Source organism: Phalangium opilio, unplaced genomic scaffold (assembly GCF_054372755.1).
Source record: "Phalangium opilio isolate 3A_F unplaced genomic scaffold, DU_Popi_V2 ptg000048l_1, whole genome shotgun sequence".
Taxonomy (NCBI): domain Eukaryota; kingdom Metazoa; phylum Arthropoda; class Arachnida; order Opiliones; family Phalangiidae; genus Phalangium; species Phalangium opilio.
The window spans coordinates 1,742,226-1,762,727 of NW_028324170.1; the positions used below are offsets into that span (position 1 = coordinate 1,742,226).

Below are 20,502 nucleotides of genomic sequence, written 5' to 3' on the forward strand. Positions count from 1 at the left end.
AGGCGTCGTCCAATCCATCCCTCCTCTTCAGAAGCTTATAAATCCTAACCTATAACGGTCACTCGCTACACATCCAAACTACGTGACTTGTCACCAATATCAAAGGCTAGAATGACCCAGGCTTTAATACACTCTTACGGACCGACATCTTTTATACTTCATAGATCTACTTTCTCCAAAAGGGAATTCGTTCATTTGTCACGATAATATTGCATATCCCTATATAGGAGGTATAATGTTTTAATATTAGTAAATTAATCGTATTCATGACGGATGTCCTTGTAAAGATAGGTAGGCAAAAAGAGCGACGACAGGTTGTAGAGATAGATGGTAGCAACTTGAGACATTTTCTTAGCGGGTGGTCCTTTTTTTTTTGGTTGTCTCACAAATCGGTCAAGGACTTTATAATCCCAACAGTTTTTCTTCTTGATTTTTAACCGGTTTAATTTATTTATTCATATATGCAATGTATATTTAGTCTATATGGTCTATATGAGAACATTAGGAGCGTTGAGTGATACCGTTTCACCAACATATATACATAGTCAGGATGGTCCAAAAAATCGTGTTAGGACCGAAGTAAACGACTTATGATTGGAGTGTTTTACGGATGACCCCTTAAAATTAACTAAAAAACTGTGAATTTCATAATAAAATATTTTGTGCAAATGTACCTAATCATGTCTTTAAACTGAAAATTTTTAATATCTGGTACTTCAGTCGGCATTTCACTTTGTTCTAGTATTTGGCCACTAATACATTGTTTTATTAATTTAATTAAGGGGTCATCCGTAAAACAATCTAACCATAACTTGTAAACGGTGTCCCTTGATGGCAAAATATCATAAAAATTACATTTTCGTCTCTAAATCACCCATCGAACCCACTATCCTTTATGAATGGAACATACTGCATATTTTGGTATATATTTTTGCCCCCCTTGCGCTTTCTATTTTCGTAGCATATTAAGGGGTCCCATTATAATTCTTTATTCCATTAGATTAACCCCATTGACGTAATACACCCACCAACAGGATAGGGTATATGACAAAGGATTATAGTTACAAATAAAAAAAATAATATCCCTAAAACGTTACATTTATTATAAGAGAACGAAATAGTTAACAGTTACAATTTAGCAGCTGTCCCAAGAAAAATAGACTAAAAAAATACTGTGTGACCATGGGTCCCCTATTTTGTCAGCAACGAAATACCCAAGCGCGTGGTGTTGGTGCGATAGTAAAGTAGAGCGTGCAAGAAGAACACGCGTCTCAATCTATATGCGTTCGTGGAAAGCGGATATTATGGGTTTTTTTCATAGGTCGCCCCTCTTTGCTATGGTAGGAAAATTTCGATTGGCGAATTGAGTTGGGTGCTCGACTCCCATGGGACGTGTTTTACCATAGCACCCATGGCTACGTCGTCGGTTTTACCGCGTTATTCCCGCCTCCCCATGAGATTTAAGTGTTGGAGGAAACTGGATATACCATCATAATCATACGACACCTATAGCGATAGCGTATGGAGTCACGCTGCATGTTGGGTTTGTAAAGGCCCATTCAGACTTACGTTCACGTTGTTGCATGGTGAAGTCGCTTTGCTGTTTTAATTATAACCACGTGGTGTCAACGAATATATTTAAAATATTCGTTGTGTTTAGTTTGAAATGTTTTTAGTTTCGTCCAGGGTTGTATCGAGATGGCTTACTATGTACCACCTCGTTAGCGGCTTTTCAATAGCCATAGCTCCCTCGATTATACGTTACTGACGCGTGATCGAGTGAGCTAATACGCTTTAGCAGACGATATATGAAAAGTTTTAGGATTCTTGGCGTTATTTGTCATTTTGTATTCAAGTCTTGGTTCAAAAATCCCCATAAATCGTCTGCTCTATCGTCTGAACAGGGAAATAAACGTATCCCTACACGACCGACGGGAATGTAAGATAGTCTGAATGGGCCTTTAAATCGAACAGGATGAAAAATTGCAAATTGGGATGATAAACTCGCGGTTGGTGTTATATTAATAACATTTAAAAATGCACATTCATGGGAGAGTCGTGTAATATTCATGTCATTATTCGAAACTGTTGTTTTCTCTTTGCGAAAGTCAACGATTAACTGTCTTAAATTTCGCTAAAACACTTTCTTCAAAAGGATTCATATCAACAATAAGTTTGAATGCACTTAAATAAGGGACATTCATTTAGTTCCACCAACCCAAATAATTTGGATGCCAAATAAAACTATAGCTATCTTTGAAGAAATCAATCAACACTCGGTGGGTGAGGTAGCGCCAAGGAGCTAGCAATATCATTTGGTTTTAGACTTGCCCAAGAAACTAGCTCGTCCCTTATCCATGCAGTTCTCAGTAGCGCTCAGTCATACTTGTTACTATTACGTTACTTATGTTTCAAGCCACGCATCCTCTCAGAACAATGGATAGCTCTTTCTGGGATAAATTTCACTTGTTCTTATTGAAAAAGAAAAAAACAACAACTGGAATCTCTCGGAGCGGATCTCGAGTCGCGCCCCCGCGGCTGATCTTAGCTATATATACGTCGTCCAGCATCCTAAACTATATATCTGTCCTGACGTCACTTTAAACGAATACGTCACTAGCCGGAACTTAAAGGACCGGAAGTAAGCGTATCGTAAAGTAAGGAGAGAAAGAGAGGGGGTAAAAAAGGGGGGAAAGAGAACGAGAGGGGGTTCGGGATAAGCATGGAGTCGCTTCCCGGCAGAACACCTTCGCGATCTAGCCTACGCAAAACACGCCGATATTTCGGAAACAATGCCTCCAATCATCCGCGTTTAAACGTCTCCAGTAGAATATTGTCCCGTTTTGTTTACGCGATATTTTGATAAAAGGGCGGGAAAAAAAATATATATATACAGATTTTTTTGGCGCAATTTGGATCATCACGCGGCCGCGTGACATACGCGCGTGCTCCCGGCCCGGTATCCGGATATAGATAAGAAGAGCAAAGAGAGTAAAGAGAAAAGTGCACTGCGCGAACGAGAAATTATTCCTTCAAAAATCACGCCGTCTGGCGCGCGACCACCGCATTCCTGTCATTTGCATATAATTATATTTTGGAATACAACCCGCACGCGCTACAGTGATATTCCGTTATACATTACATTACGCGCGCAACACGTGCCACTTGTATAGTGTTTTTCTTTCGCGCCAAATATTTATACAATGCATTTCGCGCCATTATGTCGTTGATTATGCAGTAAGTATTAATATTATAATATTAGTGATTGTTTACTATTTTGTTTCGAACGCTTAATGATTTCGTTTAAGTCGATACATCGAAATAGTGATCAGTAGCTATAATCGGGTCTGGGGCCCCCCATATTTAGGGATGATTCTTTTGGGGTCCCATGGAGGAAGCTTTGGGCTTAAAACATTTTTGTAATGAATAATAAAAAGGTGGTATAGATTTTGTTCTGAGCTTTGTTTGTGTGTCGATTGCAGGTAGTGGTCAGTTGTCTCGTTTCCGGTTGGTGTGGCGGCGGTATTTGTTTGAGCTGGGTCGTGTTGGCGGGAGGACGGCGTTTTCCTGTTGTCGGTTGTCGGCGTGGGGGCCCGGAGACAACTGGCGTTCCAAGCCTTTGCCTCGCTGCAGTGCTCGGCGGCCGTGGCGGCCGCTGCCACTCTTCATTTCCCGTCCACTTGCAACACCAACGGCACCTCCAATAACGCCACCGTCTTGCAGGCGATGCCACACAAAGGCAAGAACCAAATACTATATACTATAATACCCTCTTCTCAAAACCTCTCTCTCACTCTCTCTCTATCTCTGTCTATTTTCAATGTAGATATTTCTTACATATAAAAGTATTACAATGAAATAAACAAAGTTAAATTATAGAAATGAATACGCTGATACACATTAAAATAGGACATCAGTCATATTTATCTGTTGAGTAGACCTTCAATAGTCAGTTTGATTATTCACAAATTGAAAACTTGAATTAAAATAAAAGAAAAGAGTTTTAGAAACTAACCGTGTACGCCAACGATAGCACGAACATGTTTTATTCACTTTAATTATCGTTAAATTTAAATTCGTAGTCGTTTAAACGTCCCGCTTGTTGATCATTTTTCTCAGGTTTCAAACTTGAAAGAAGATATGTTATGTTTAGTCGCTGGCGTACACGTTTTATGGGGTCAGAACGTTTATATACTTGTAAGGAATAAATCCTCATAAACAAGCATGCACAAATAATCTATTTTTCAACTCACAAGGTCTGCATGATAGCATAGCTTCCCACGCATTTTGAGAAAAACATGTCTGCATATAGTAAAAACATATCCATTTTGTGGATATGAAATATATATTTGGGTCGATCGTAACGGTTGGGTTATAAAAGGATTAACCATAGCTGATTTGGACCCCAAGTTTAATAAAATCCCAAGCCCGCTCTTAGTAATCCCGTTAGAGTCCCCGATAAAGTTCCAATATAGTTGATCAAATTTGGATTAACGTTTTGGATTAAACGCGCGGGTGCGGAGGGATTATTTTTATTATCATGTAAAATAGGAAAACATTTTACAAATTTATTGCATATACAGGGTGTTTATGATAAGTAAGAGGGTGTGTTTTCTTTGGGTCACCAGAACATGGGATGTTTACAACATTTAGTTATGGAGATTAATGGGATACCAAATTACATGTGTAGTAATTAGTTTTACTTTACCATGCGCGTACACACACTTTTATTACATTTATTAGTATATTACTGCTAGATAAAGGTTCAATAACGTTCTTATCTAGAAGAATATTGAAGACTGGTATGTCTTACTCAACATGTGTTCGATATTCCCTTGTTTTAGGGCCCAATCAATGTTTTGGAGCATATCTCCAAGACCTCCATGTTCGTTTAGTCATTTTCCACTCAGTTTGACCCTTTAATTTACGGCAGACTTATCAGAAACACCCTGTATGTGTATAGTTATATGTGTTTAATGAATATTGAATTAAAATCAATTCGAGGATTTATAACCGGTCAGTTTCACACATTCGCTCCTCGGCGAGTATAACCGAGCGTTTCTTTGCATGCCAAAGGCGCGAGCACATCGATCCCATCAGTTCATAGCGAATATTCTGTCATTCTTTTCCCAAAATAGCGAATGTGTGATGACTGGCTCAATTATTAACACATTTATTTCTTTACATTCTTATACTAATTTATTTTATACAATGCTGAAGTATTAATTATTTTCATTTAAAATTTATTTTTCAGAATCGTCTTTGTGCAGTGGTTTGACATCTTTACAAAAACATTCTTTGAGTGAACCAGGTTAGCTGATTTTCTTACATTAATTCATTTCATTAATAATTATTCAATTAGAATATCTCTCAAATTGGATAAAAAAAATTTAGAAGAAATTACCTTTGCACGATTAAAATAAAATAAATTTTTTTTTCTATAATTCAAATTTTTCTATGATGTATACGATTCCGGTGGGCAGGGGGGAGGAGGGGAGATTGATTTATTTGCATTGCATTGCATGCTGGGAAAATTGTGTAAACAACGAATAAATAAGGAAGCTATAGAAAAGGAAATTACTAAATTTCTCCAGGGGAAAGTTAAACTTTTTTTTCTTTTGAGTACATATTGAATTTTTATTTTTTATTTTTTAAATATAGAAAGCTTTAACATAATTCCCAGCCTAGCTACAGGAGCTGAAGGCGGCCATATTGGGGTATTTATCCTTCACAAAGCTATCGATACTCCCCGGCCCCCGCTTTTGAAAGGGGTTTTGGTTTGGTTATAGGTTTTATGGATGTCCTATTAAGGGCAATCAGTTGGTCATAAACGGTTGGCCTAACCCCATTTGACCCCCGATAACTGCCCTAAACATTTACGAGAAGTAAATAATCACCCCAAGAGATCTATATCCCCAATGAAGCACGTGGAAAAATAAACCATTAACTTCTACTTTATTTACTTCTGATACGCAATATTAATCACGCGCGTTTTGAGCTGGGAGGGCGGAGAATATAGGAAAAATGGCGGGAAAATTCCCGTAAATATAGATTGGTAGCGCGTGTAGCACGAGAGATCAGGCGCGAATATATCCGTCCGAAAGATGGGTATCATGTTTTTGGCGCCATTTATACCGGTGCATGCACCCAATGCACACGCTATGGGCGCCCCCGCGCTTTTGGGTATAATATTAATCTTTCATATTTCTCCTCCCGCACCAGGGGTCCCCCCTTTTCGCGATTGTTAAAGGTCCCATTGTCAAATTTTAAATCTATGTCCGATCTGAATTCGGAAGAGAATTCTGGTCAGCATCCCCATGCTGCATGTTTGGTATAATTGTATACCAAAAGATATTAATCAAACATGGAATTGAACTGCTGTAGACCATGATGATATCATTGGTTTTTCAAATGTTCCCTTTGAAGCCTATTTTCAAATTCCCTCATCTTTTTGAACCTATTTTCAAAGTCCCTCATCTTTTTGAACCTATTTTCAAAGTCCCTCATCTTTTTGAACCTATTTTCAAAGTCCCTCATCTTTTTGAACCTATTTTCAAAGTCCCTCATCTTTTTGAACCTATTTTCAAAGTCCCTCATCTTTTTGAACCTATTTTCAAATTCCCTCATCTTTTTGAACCTATTTTCAAATTCCCTCATCTTTTTGAACCTATTTTCAAATTCCCTCATCTTTTTGAACCTATTTTCAAATTTCCTCATCTTTTTGAACCTATTTTCAAATTCCCTCATCTTTTTGAACCTATTTTCAAATTCCCTCATCTTTTTGAACCTATTTTCAAATTCCCTCATCTTTTTGAACCTATTTTCAAATTCCCTCATCTTTTTGAACCTATTTTCAAATTTCCTCATCTTTTTGAACCTATTTTCAAATTTCCTCATCTTTTTGAACCTATTTTCAAATTTCCTCATCTTTTTGAACCTATTTTCAAATTTCCTCATCTTTTTGAACCTATTTTCAAATTTCCTCATCTTTTTGAACCTATTTTCAAATTTCCTCATCTTTTTGAACCTATTTTCAAAGTCCCTCATCTTTTTGAACCTATTTTCAAATTCCCTCATCTTTTTGAACCTATTTTCAAATTCCCTCATCTTTTTGAACCTATTTTCAAATTTCCTCATCTTTTTGAACCTATTTTCAAATTCCCTCATCTTTTTGAACCTATTTTCAAATTCCCTCATCTTTTTGAACCTATTTTCAAATTCCCTCATCTTTTTGAACCTATTTTCAAATTCCCTCATCTTTTTGAACCTATTTTCAAATTTCCTCATCTTTTTGAACCTATTTTCAAATTCCCTCATCTTTTTGAACCTATTTTCAAATTTCCTCATCTTTTTGAACCTATTTTCAAATTTCCTCATCTTTTTGAACCTATTTTCAAATTTCCTCATCTCTTTGAACCTATTTTCAAATTTCCTCATCTCTTTGAACCTATTTTCAAATTTCCTCATCTCTTTGAACCTATTTTCAAATTCTCTCATCTTTTTGAACAAATTTTCAAATTCTGGGCCTATTTTCCAATTCCCAGAATTTTTGAACCTATTTTCAAACTCCCTGTTTTATTGGAAATCCAACTCTATTTAAACAAAAAAAGAAAATAAATTGGCCAACTTCGGAAAATCAGAAGTCTATCACTTTAAAAAATATCAAGAAATCCCTTCAGGGCATAAAAGACCATATACTGTACATCCTCTGTCCATCGGTACACTAAATAGATGGGGCTACATAAACCATGCGGGGGTCAAGAAAAAAGGGGCGACATACATTGTAGTTAAGCCTGTCCATAGAATAACATTCTATAAAAGAGGGGGCGCAAAAAGAAAAAGGGTGTTATAGAACCATCAGGGAAACACGTGTAATGTCCGAGCGGTCAAGCAGGAATCGTTCCCGTGTGACCTTATTGATAATCGACGACCCGCCATGCATGCACCCCTTTTCTTCTTGAATCAGGCCGCGCGTAATATGTAAAAAGGCCCAAATTTCGTCGAATAGCAACGCAATACGCATGCGCTAGGATTATTTATCACTTATGGGAACGAAATACGCTTGTCGAATTGAAAAATATACCTGTAAAGTTAATATTTACCCAACTAAAATCATTTTTATATAGAAAAATATTGCCAAAAGAAGAGGAAGGTACGAGGCTTAGGGTTTAGGGACGAGTTAGGCTTAGCAACGAAGACGACTCCCATCAAATGAAACGCAATCATTTTGTACAAATAGAGTTGTTGGATTTCCCAAACGGTTAATATAAAACCGTTTAAAAGTTGATTTTTCAGAAAAACACACTTTTATTCAATTCGCTTGTCAGCCAATCATTCCCGTTCATTGAATCCTTCCCTCCTCCCTTTCCCCCGGTCCCTGTTTTCCTCCCCCCTAACACCCCCTCCCCCCCTCCGGTTGCAATTTCATCCCTTTAGAGTTTTAGGAGGTGTAGGATCCCTTGATGATGCGGACGACGGAGTTATAGCTTAAAGGACCCAACACAAAAGTGTTTACTTAAGAAATTCGGAGACCGGGAATCGCGCCAAAAGGGAAATAGAAATATATATATATATATATAAAGTGACTCGATCATAAATAAATTAATTCGCTACCAAGTCTCACTCTCAAGTCATTCAAGGTATTGACTGGCTTTGTTTACGGTCAGATCGTTCGTTGTGTAATTGCCAAAATTCTTAAGAGAGAATCCTGAACGGTTGTACCTGTACGTCACAATTACAGATTGAAATTTCTTTAGCTGATTTTTAAAGATACTTATAGGTTTTAATTTAAACTCCTTATAGATAATGTTGTCATTTGTGAGTGCAATTCAATTGCTATCTTCAACAGACTGAAAACCTTAATATAATTCGGTTCGATTCAGTTTCAAACCTGCATGCAGGAGATGCTGTAATAACAAATTATGCATGGCAACCCTAGCTGAAGAGGGGTTAAAGTTGAAAATCGAGGGATGATAGCACCTTTTCCCAATTTGTTTTATAGGGCAAAGAAAAGTTATTGTTGTCAGCTTTACGAATATTATTGTTTATAAACAAGTCTACTTTTAATTTTGATATTACGTTTCAAAAACATTATTATTGCACAGTGCAATGCTGCCCCATGCAACACTGCACAGTTCAAACATTGATTGCAATGTTCCTAGCTGAACCCAAGAAATCTTCCCAACTAAAATCAAACTCCCTGATTTATTTAAAATTAAAAATCAACTGACAATTTCGGTCCATTTTCCATGGCTTTTCCATGCAGATTTCGCCTGTCTAAGAAACTTATAATATAATTATTTTACTTGTGTCTAGCTGAATGCATAGAGATGGTGTATTATAGATTTCCTTCGAGTTTTATCGCCTCCATTGTTCAAGGATAAAGAGTTAATATTAATAAAGGCGGTGGAAAGGACGTATGCTTATATAGAACAAGGCTTAAATGGTATTGGTTGTGTTTTATCGAACGAAGATGGGCTATACCCGGGGGCGGACGGAATTTACTAGTTATAGTGGCGCAGATGAAAAGGATCCCATGACGATATATAGCTAGGCAACTCTGTATTTACGAATTATTTTTTTTCTCCTTCTTTTCCCTTTGCTAAGGGACTATTTTATTGCGGAGGAATATTTCCCTGGAGCTAAGGTAAATTTTCCCACCCTATATAATATTTCTACTTCGGCTTACATACAAAGTCTTTTAGCACCTTAATTTTTTTAATAAATTATGAAGTAAATACAGTAAAATTTGCTACAGTACAATCAATAACACCGTATATAGTTTTTAAGTGACTTGGGTTTCAATTTTCCTGAAGGGTCAAGGGAAAAACAAGGCTCGCAAGGGCTAAAATTAATTTTAAAAATTTGAATTTATTTTCTAATTGATTTTATCCACCATAGCAGAATATTTTAATCCGAACACGTATAGCTTGTTTTTACACGATAAAAATTTGATTTTCATGCTAGCACGTGATTTGTTACCCGCCTTCCTTCCACCCCCATCCCCTAATGCCGCTCTTCCTCAAAGCTCTATTCGATGACATGGCTGCCGGGCACTTTTTATCCCCCTTATAGTTCTTATCTGTGCTTCTCTAATGGCTTCCTAGCAAAACATTTCGACGTCTAATTATCCTCGCGCGCTCCGCTGTCAAACTCAAAAATCCACCCCCTCCCTTTAAAGGGCATTTTTTCACGAGCTACGCGGCGCGTTACCATCAGCCTTTCTCAACGCCATCCTTAGCACGAGATTCAAATCTCATTTTCATATTTTTATCAAGAGAGAAAGGCGGAGGATGGAAACGCGTTAGGTTTTGGATGAAAATTGTCTATTTTTCCGATATAAATTCCTTCTTCAATGCCATGGAACGTGCTTCGAATAACCAAGATACATAAATGACATTTCACAAAAATCATTTTTTCTTCTTCTATCTGGTTTCCTTTTTACACATGGATATTAGAAATATGTTTTGGGTTTACAGAGATGTTAAGTTACCAAATAATTGAAGACTGGCGTTTTGTTATTTTTTCGTATAGACATTTCGACGTAAAACAGGTGGTAGGTAAACCTAAATCGGGACATACAAGGGGGTTGATACATTGCCATTCGTGTCTGCGCACTCTAATAGCTCAAAATGAATACAACGCATGCGTCGAAAAGCGAGATGGAAGGCAACGTTTTACCCCGTGTTTTCCCCTCTTAGTTGCATATAAATGGTCTATTGGGGTTATTATGTTTTGAAGATGTCCATGGGTTTTTTGTGTTTAAAATTTCTCTTATCCAATTTGAGAGTTGATATTTTTTTGTCTGTTTTGAGGAGTTGTCTTATAGTAGTTGCGTGTTGTCGGTTTTTTTCACTCAGGACACAGCGGCATTAACCAACTGGGCGGGGTGTATGTCAATGGTCGGCCCCTGCCGGACTCGACGAGACAGAAGATTGTCGAGTTGGCCCACAGTGGAGCCAGACCATGCGACATTTCAAGAATATTACAGGTAAAAATACAACAACGAGTACTTGGAAATTCATCATCGTCTTAAAATTGTCGCTTGGCTTTAGGTATCCAACGGATGTGTTTCTAAGATCTTGGGCCGTTACTACGAGACGGGTTCCATCCGTCCTCGGGCTATCGGAGGCAGTAAACCGCGCGTGGCCACCCCCGATGTGGTCACCAAGATCGCCCAATATAAACGCGAGTGCCCATCTATCTTCGCTTGGGAAATTCGAGACAGGCTGCTTTCCGAAAACGTTTGCAATAACGACAACGTACCCAGCGTAAGTACTGTACTGTACCTTAATTCTTCCTTATACTGTCCATTTGTTATTTAAATTGGCAGAGCTCTTTGAATGAGGGTTGGCATATGGGAAGTCTATAGAGGGTGTTCCGAAAAGGGTACCGCGGGTTGTTTGGACGATTTTGAGTCGAAAATTGTAACTTCTATGACCTTTTGCCCTAAAGGACACCATTTGCAAGTTGGGATTAAAGTGTTTAGCGGATGGCCCCTCAATCAAATCAGCACTCTTTCAGTTTCTCACTTAAATTAAAAGGGTCATCCGTAAAACACTCCAATCCATAAGTGTCCCTTGTGGTAAAATGTCACAGAATTTACAATTTCGATTCTAAATCGATTTCTGTCCTACAATTACCCTTTTTGCGACACTTTGTATAAGGCTCCGCAAATCTATACTGTACCAAACACCATTTTATAATTATATTTCGGTACACCTGCTCGAAGTCATAAGTTAGTTACGTATCTTTACCATAATATAAGTCAGTGTCAAAATCTCCATAAGGGACTTACTGCGGCTAGGCAAAACTAGAGAAACATGGTAATTCCGTGTAGAGGTATATATTGGTCATCAAAAATGAACCCGTCCATCACGGGGTTGGATTGGGGTGTGGTGACAGAAATATTTTCCCCAACACAAACTATACCGCTAAAACCTAAATTGGCCAAGTCCTACCTAAACGCCAAAGTGTTCAGGGAACGGGCCAAGAGAGAAACGTACGTGGCAAATTGGTTGGTTTCACCGTTACCGCCGACGCGATACACTTCGGGGGTTTTAAACCTCGCGTCAGGGAAAACTGGGGGCAAATACCCCTCAATATCGATAAAGGGTACGCGTATGTAGCCATGCAGGCAAAAGGCTTCCTGCAAGGGATGACTCGATTTTTACAAATGTTCATCTTCCTTTAATTTAGTTAGTAATTTTTTAAATCAAATGGCTGCATGCCGATATGATAAGGTGTTAGTAGTCCAGATACGTGAAACTGCAGTGTCCCGGTTTCCTGGACATATGGAAATGATTTTATTATTCCATTCTGGTCGACATTTTCCTTTTCTATTATTATATTATGGATTCCATAGAGGTACCCAAAAAGATGGTGAGAAGTTATCGTGTAAGCCGTACCGCTTAAACTCGAGTTGGGCCCAACACAGAATTTTTAACTTCTCTTCAACCAGATTTTTTTTGTTGGACAAAACGTCCCTACATGTACGCTTTTAACATGTCCTTTATGTATAAATGCATTGAGTCGATTCCCTGGGTCTCCCCGAGCTCACCAACGCAGTCAAGTCACTATAGGACTCAGTCCCCGGTACATATAGGGTCCCGTAGCTTCTATAATACTGACAAATGACCACGTGATACCGCATTGATTTTTTCCCTATTCCTGATGGGGCCATTATGGTCTGAGTGATTTGTTAGGAGGAAACGGTGATGGTCACCAACAGTGGCACTATTTATTTCAATGTCCCCCTCAAGCGGGGACCCTGGTCGATCTGTCGGCCAGTTTGCCTCAATTCAAAAGGTAAAGAAGGTAGACGTAGAAAGGTTCCATTTATGGATGGCGCGGGGTTTCTTCTTTTTTTGGCGGGAGTGGGATTCGATGATAGGAAATCAAGTTATAACTGTATGGTTCAAGTCGCCTCATAATATCGCTTCAAAATGTTTTGCACCCTCTCGACTTTTATACGTATACCCCATCCCACTCCCCTGGGGAACTGAGGGCTGGGGTTCGAGCCCCAAAGAGCAACGGGACGTAGGTGTAAATTTAGGCCATTTAATTGAAGCTTACGATGTTTGTAAATTGAATTATTAGGAAAATTAAGCCTTTGTTAGTTTTCCTTGTTTTGAAATTGAATTACACGACAATTTGACCAACACTGAACCTAACCTAAAGGTCAAAACCCAAACCGAATCTAGTCTAAGCGTAAAAACCCAGACCTAATCTAGCCTTAGCGTGAAAACCCAAACATAACCTAAAATAAACGTGAAAACCCAAACATAACCTAAAATAAACGTGAAAACCCAAACATAACCTAAAATAAACGTGAAAACCCAAACATAACCTAAAATAAACGTGAAAACCCAAACATAACCTAAAATAAACGTGAAAACCCAAACATAACCTAAAATAAACGTGAAAACCCAAACCTTTCAGTATTTTTACTAAGCCTAAATTAAAACGTTAAGCCTTGGTTGGTAAATGGAATCTTTTAAATGTCGATGGAACAAATTGAGACGTCGCGATGATAGAAGCGCGGTGTAATAATGGAATAGTAAGTGTTAGACTTACCCATTGAATGCGCAGTGACATTTTGTCCTGATGCTGGTATATGGTAAAAGGCGGCCGGACGCCGATCGAGCTTTCTGACTTCTTGACCTTTTGTTGTTGGTTTGGAAAAAAAGGAAGCCGTCAATGAATTTTCGCACATGACACGTATAGGGGTAGAGGTTGAACGCGCGCGGCTGTCGACCTTTTTTGTGTCGTTTTGGCGCACAATGAACTCTACTTTCACACCGATTTTTGGCTCACCGAAACGGAGCCCCCAGAATGATACAAATTCGGAAACGAGTTCAAATTTTCTCGAATAATAATAATAGAGCTATCACAAAATAACGCGTATGAAATAAATAGGTCAAAAATAGGCCATATTTTTTTAGTTGCAGAAATATTAAATCCTTGTTTGTGTGTGTATGTTTGTTCTTTATATGGTACACAATCACAATTTCTTATAAAATTTGACCAAGGTTGATATCAGTAACGGGAAAAGGGAAGGTTTAAGAAGTAGTTTGGGTTAGGTCCGCGAACCAATAGATATTAAGCGTGGAAACTCTTCCCGATTTCCAGAAATACCCGAGGGCAACATTAGGTTAGCTTAACTATATAGTTTAAAATAATTTAAAGAACTATTAAATACTTTTACACGCGTCATAACAACTTGGTTAAACTTCCATATTGAGGGATAATCGACCATCCATCCCCCATCCTGGGGTCAGAAATAATAAATAAACAAGTTGTTTGATGCAGACGATTTTTCGGTTAAAGCATACAATCCTTGCAAGAAAAGGTACAAGACGACGATGTCTCTTTTTCGCGCCAATCCCTATAGAAAAACGCGCAGTCTATGGGGGATTATCTGGAGCATGAAGATGGCGGGGAACAGTGAAATAGTTCCCGCCTTCTTCATTAGCCATTGAATATAGCAACCCCCAAACCGTGTAACCCCAACTATAACCCCCATGAGGCAACAATACCATAAGCGTAGCAGCCGACAATATTTATTTCTCACCTCCATAGCGAACCCGTGGGACTTATTGTTACCCTAAGGACATGATTAATGAGTCCGGGACTGACTGAAGTGAAGTAAGGCAAGCCACTGAACATGGGGCCCTAAAACCCCAAAAATACAAAAGACTTTATATGGAAAATGTCCACCGTGTCCATTGTCACAACGCTTTTGGATTGACCCCCAAGATTTACGCGACTCCTTTCCTACCTTACTCGTTGTACAAGGTTACCTTGATAAAATTTTAAGAATTAATGGGGTTTTTTTATATAGGGGGTTTGCCCGAATCCCAAGAAAAGGTCTAAGGCAACGCGCACCTACGAGAATGACTCCTAAATATGGTCAACAAACCATTACATTTTTTTTTGGCGGTGATGTTTCATTCAATTACGATATAGGCCTATATACATTTTTTTTTCAATACTCAAACATGCGCAGACGGACTATTTTATTTTTCTGCCTGCTCACTATTGAATGATGGACAAATACTATAGAGGATACATATAGACGACATTCCTGTATAGTAAATACCACCAAAGGCAAATAGAATTGACAGAAAGTGAACAAAATTTTTATCTTTCAATACTCAAACATGCATAGACGTCGGACTGTTTTTCTGCTCATAAATGAATGATGGACAATGACTATCGAGGATTGATAACATTTACACCAGCCAGGAGGCCAGACTACTTGGTACAGCATTTTGTTCGCCAACTACCCTGACCTCCTGGTGTAAATGGCATCAATCCTTTCTGAGGTTTTTTTTTGTTTTTAATATTTGTCCCTGAAAATATTTTTCCACATATGGATATCTTATTTTTGTGACTTGACACATTGCGCGTGAATGGTAGATGAGGGAGACATTTTACAGGCAAACACTTTTCTCACCCTCATCTATTACATTTTCACTATAAATGAATACCAAACACAATGCATGTTATCGTAACTTCGAAACTGTATGGCTCCCGGTCTTCCATATATTTCAAATTCAAGGTGAAAATGTTATTTCAACATATATATGTTATTACTATGCATTGAGGGAAAGCTGCATGGCCCTGTCTAGACTCTAAACCCTACTTAAGCCTTGGCAAACCTTTAAAAGCATTTTTTTGACCGACGTTCACGTGCACAGTTGCACACTCGCGCGAGAGTGAGATCGAAAATGCTTTTTCGCGCCCTATTTTTTCCCGCGTTTTTTTCTTTTTTCCCTGTAAATGTGTCAAAAATAGAAACAAAATAACAAATGGTTCCACTCTCTCCCTTTTTAGGCCTAATTTAAACCAGATCCGTAAAAATAAATGGCGGTGCATGGAATTTGCAAAATTCGGATTGGGAAAAATTTTCCCAATTGTTTAACCATAGAAACAAAAGTTAAGCCTAATTTAATTTTAAAATCGAATTTCCTCGGAGCTTATACAGAGGTGTTTGGTGATTTTTAACCGCGCGACGGCGGCTTTTCATTCACTTTCCCGAGAAAAACAATTAAATTGGGAACCACGGCAGCTATCGAGGTATCTTAAAATTGAATTTTTGGGGAAAAAGCTGTAGCTCGCCCGCTTCAAGCTCGATCCTGAAAAGTCGAAAACCAATAAAAGTCGGAAACTAAAAAGGAAACGCCAACGCGCGAGATTCAATTTCCCGCCAAAAACAAAAGAGAAAGAAGGAAGGAGGCTCGAAACCCTTGGCGAGCCAAATCCCAAAAGCGCGCGCGCTTGTTGAAACTGATTTTGGCGGGAAAAAGCGCGTGCACGCTGCTGAATTCGATACACATATACGAATCACGCGCTCTCTTTTACTGAACGCGGCGTAACATTTCACGCGGGAAATTATTCAAAATAGGGAACGGTGCCGGGGAAGCAAGGTATATACACGCTACTATCGAGGTATTTTGCAAACCAAATAGGGGGGACCTCAAAATCCAATTCCTTTGCCCAAAAATTTACATAAGAAGCGATGGCTATTAAACGGACGAACGTTGTTGAAGACCTGAGGGAGCGAAATTCGATTAACAACCCCTAGTAACAAAAAGTTAAAAATTCTTAAAATTGAGTTCCAATGAAAATATATACATATATATATACATATATATATATACAGTCGGATTAGGCAAAGATTTATTAAGTTAAGTATATCCGAGAGAGTATCCTAACATTGCATTATGATGTCACGTGGTTGGTGGGTGGGGGGGGGGTTGGTAAGGGAAGAGGGGGAGGGGGTCATGTGGGCGATAGTATGAAAAATGTTTTGGGTTTCGATACGTTGAAGCTTGGGTTGAAGGAGCCATGACAAGGATATCTTTTAGCTTATCCCATTCCGCCCACGCGCGTGTCTACGAGTATACCACGAATGGGTGGGCAAGACGGGGAAGGCTTCCTTCCATGCAGTATCTCTTAGAGAAGAATACAGGGGTCTTCTGAACCCGAACCGCCCTCGAAAGACCCCCGAAATCTCGGCGGTGATTCATCATTTAAAGCGGAGGACCCCCCTATCCATGCCCCAATCGTTTGTCTCTCCAGATCATGGTATATAGCTAAAACCCCTCGCAAGAAAAGAGCATCTTCTGATGCCTGCCGCCGGGGAAGTCAAAGACAAAAAGCTTTAGGACTCGGGACGGAGAGAGAGAGAGAGAAAGAGAATGGATGGTATCTTTTTATAACGCGAAATTCATATTTTTGGCCTTTCCTCCATCGTGATGTGGCCACCAGCGTTTACCACTTAACCAAATTGAATCTTTCAAGCTATCATCAAGTCATCATCTTCATATACTTGTACTTCCTCACCAAAATGCATTCGCTAAAGTGAATTAGCTTAAGATGTTTCACGAGGACGTCTGCGTGGGTTCTCTTGCCTTTTACCACCGTCTCTATGGGAGAGTATAATGGGTTGGGCCTTGATGTTTTCAGGGTTTTTAAGATAATTTATGTTTAATTTAACATTAATTTAATTATCATTGAAATATATATATGCTTTATCGCAAAACTCAATACAAGTTGTTTGTTCCAAAAAATGGAGGGAGCTGGTATAGGACTGAAGTATGATATTTTGCTCTACAAATTATATTTGGAGTGCTTTAAGGATGACCCCTTAGCATTGTCTTTGTTTCTCACTTATATTAAAGGGGTCATCCATAAAACCTTCTAATAATAACTTGTAAATGACCAGTGCGATCTTAGGTCAAAACGTCGTACAAATTACATTTTTGACTCAAAACCACAGTATACATCGACCCTATCAAACTTTTTGGAATAACCTGTATAATTTTAATACTTTTACCCTTTCTAAACCCCTGAAAGTGTATAATATTTGTCAATATAGTCCAGGTAAGGAGCTATCTGTAAGGTTGGATAACAAATACCTACATACTTGAAAAATCTCAAAATATTGGAACCCCATTACGATGGTTGATTTTTGATGGTAGAGTATCGCCATCTATTACTCTCTGAGAGAAAAGCAAAGGGGGTATTAGCCCCCGCGTTCAAATATTGATCGAAAACAGTAACTGTGGGGTTATGGCCGTTCATAAAGTACAGCCGGGGGGGAAGGTGAGAGGGTGTTATAGTTTATTTTTAATAATGATAATCCAATAAAGCCTCTTATAGAATTTCGAAGGGGTTTAGCCCCACATACCTATTAATCTAAATGTTATATTGATTTAATATGAAATTAATAAAACACAGCCGGGAAGGGGGGTCCATTTTAAACTTGGGGGTGGGAGAGGGGCATTCTGGGAGACAATCCAGGTCATATCTCAATCACAGACATTTTGTTTGGCGGGAAAAAATAAAATTGGTTTTGGTGGTGGGACTCGATCTATGTAATTTTGAGAATTTGTAGGTCAAAGTTGTTTCGATAAGGCCGGGGTACTTTATTTTGTTGGAAGCTAGGCGTATTTTTCTATTTGTTACCGTGACCCGTGACGTCATGGATATGTAATAATTGAATTGCGATTGCGATTGGTTTCAGGTGTCTTCGATTAATCGTGTTTTACGGAACATCGCGGCCCAGAAGGAACAAGCTCAAGTACAAGCGCAAGACGCCGCCGTTTACGACAAACTTCGTTTACTGAACGGACATCATCCGCACCCTCATCAAGGATGGGCTAGGCCCAATCCCTGGTATCCCGGGGCTCCCACTTTCGGAGGACTTGCCCCCGCTTGCGTACCTACTGTACCTACACCTACCATGCCGCAGGAAAACGGACAATTACATAAAAAAGGTAAGATCATCTATTATTAAGTTCGTGTCGTAAGCAATTTTGGGTTCACTTTTATAACGGGTTTGCCAAGGAAAAATATTTCGGATTCAAATGGATATAGTTTTCACACATGGAGGATTCATACCATTTACACCTGAAGGCCAGGCTACCTGGAGGACAAAAGCAGATGGGTTTTTGTCCTCCGGGTAGCCCGGCCTCCTGGTGTAAATGGTGTGAATTCTCCATGTGTGAAAATTATCTATATCTTGACTTTTTACAGTTACTGTTTCATTCGATTAATTTATAAATCATCTAGGCCCTAGTTTATATTGTTTTTAAAACATATTAATTGTAACTATGCTGCATGGAACACTGCTCAATTGCGTAACAATTTTCCGAAACCATGAAAGAAATATTCTACAAACACAATCAAATTCTCTGATTTGGTTAACTTAAAACTATCAAAATTCCCAAATTTGCTTAAAACTTTTAAAACTCCCTGACTTCTCCATGGGTTTCCTTCTATTCATGGCGACCCTAGCGGTTCAAAAAAAATTCCTTGAGTTTTCAATAACATACTTGTGCGTGTAGATAAATAAACCATCCCGCAAGTATCCCTGATTAGCTTATCCATGAAACAAATATAAAAATTCCCTGATACTTGTATATATATAATAATATAGTTGATTCTTAAACATCCCAAAAACCCAAAAAGGAAAAAAAATCTGGCTGCAATTGCCGGTGCGGTTCCTTTTATGAAAGCCGAAATAGGAGGGTCTTATCAGTTTCGAATTCGGTCAAGCAAACGAGCCTCGTCAGCTACCCTAGACCCCCCCCCACCCCAACCCTCCCCCTAAAGTCTAGTTTATAGTTAAAAAAAATACTTCCCCCACAAACTTATTTTAAATAAACGAGGAGGGTCTAGCTAGAAATCAGGATATATGCCTACGGTTTTTTTTTCTTCTTTCAATTTCGTTGGTTCTTATCAGTTTTGGTTATGTAGCTCTCTCTCTTCTTTTTTTTGCTGGTCAAGCAATCTTATATATTTCTCACTTTTGGGGGGCCGGGGTGGGCTAATATAGAGAGCGCCACCTGCCGCATGGACCTCACGAAATAAAAAAATCTAGGCCCTATAGAAGCCAACAGAAAAAATATATCGAAGGATTTCGCTTCATTGACCAATTTTTGGATTTTTTTTTTCTTTTTCTTCTTCTCACATTTTCGTTGTTTGGATAAAAATTTTCTCCAGTAAAAAAAAAATCGAATAGACTGACCTAAATGATGGTAGGGGATGGGGAAGAGCCCCCTAACGGGCATGGGGGAATTATTAGGGGGATTATTTTAGGCAAAATTTTAAAGATAATTTTGTATTAAAACACTGATCTTTCATATGCAGGGTGTTCTAAGTCTAAGTTGGGTTACATGGGCAATCATGCAATTTTGAGTCGAAAATGTTTCATGACTTTTTGCCCTAATGGTCAACGTTTTAAGTTATGGTTAGAGTGTTTTAGGGATGACCCCTTAATTAAATTACCATTGTCTTTCAGTTTCTATAACTTAAATGCAAAGGGATCATCCGTAAAACACGTTCCATTCTTAACTTAAGTATTTCACCCTTTGGGAAAAATCGGAATGTTATGTCATTGAACATTTTTAACTCAAAATCGCCCATAGAACCGCCCACTTTACTGTATTAAATTTGAAAGTTACAAACAAAAATTTCTAAATGCAGATGTAT

General features: G+C 38.6%; 2 protein-coding genes across 5 annotated transcripts in view; both read left to right on the forward strand.

Annotated features, from left to right (window-relative positions):
• The window catches only part of CysRS (cysteine--tRNA ligase, cytoplasmic), a 126,600-nt gene that overhangs the window by 72,246 nt on the left and 33,852 nt on the right, over nt 1-20,502 (forward strand). The gene's annotated exons all lie outside the window — the stretch shown is intronic.
• Nucleotides 1-20,502, forward strand: part of LOC149673597 (paired box protein Pax-6-like) — a 36,414-nt gene that overhangs the window by 6,334 nt on the left and 9,578 nt on the right. For 2 of the 4 annotated variants that reach the window (XM_089839196.1, XM_089839194.1), the window contains exons 2-6: nt 3,483-3,739; nt 5,255-5,310; nt 10,841-10,990; nt 11,055-11,270; nt 18,533-18,785. In XM_089839196.1, coding sequence (XP_089695322.1) covers nt 3,727-3,739; nt 5,255-5,310; nt 10,841-10,990; nt 11,055-11,270; nt 18,533-18,785 — 688 coding nt within the window. In that variant the 5' untranslated portion in view covers nt 3,483-3,726. Of the gene's footprint in view, nt 1-2,658; nt 3,238-3,482; nt 3,740-5,254; nt 5,312-10,840; nt 10,991-11,054; nt 11,271-18,532; nt 18,786-20,502 lie in introns of those variants that run through there. The other 2 variants (XM_089839195.1, XM_089839197.1) reach the window with 2 other exon arrangements.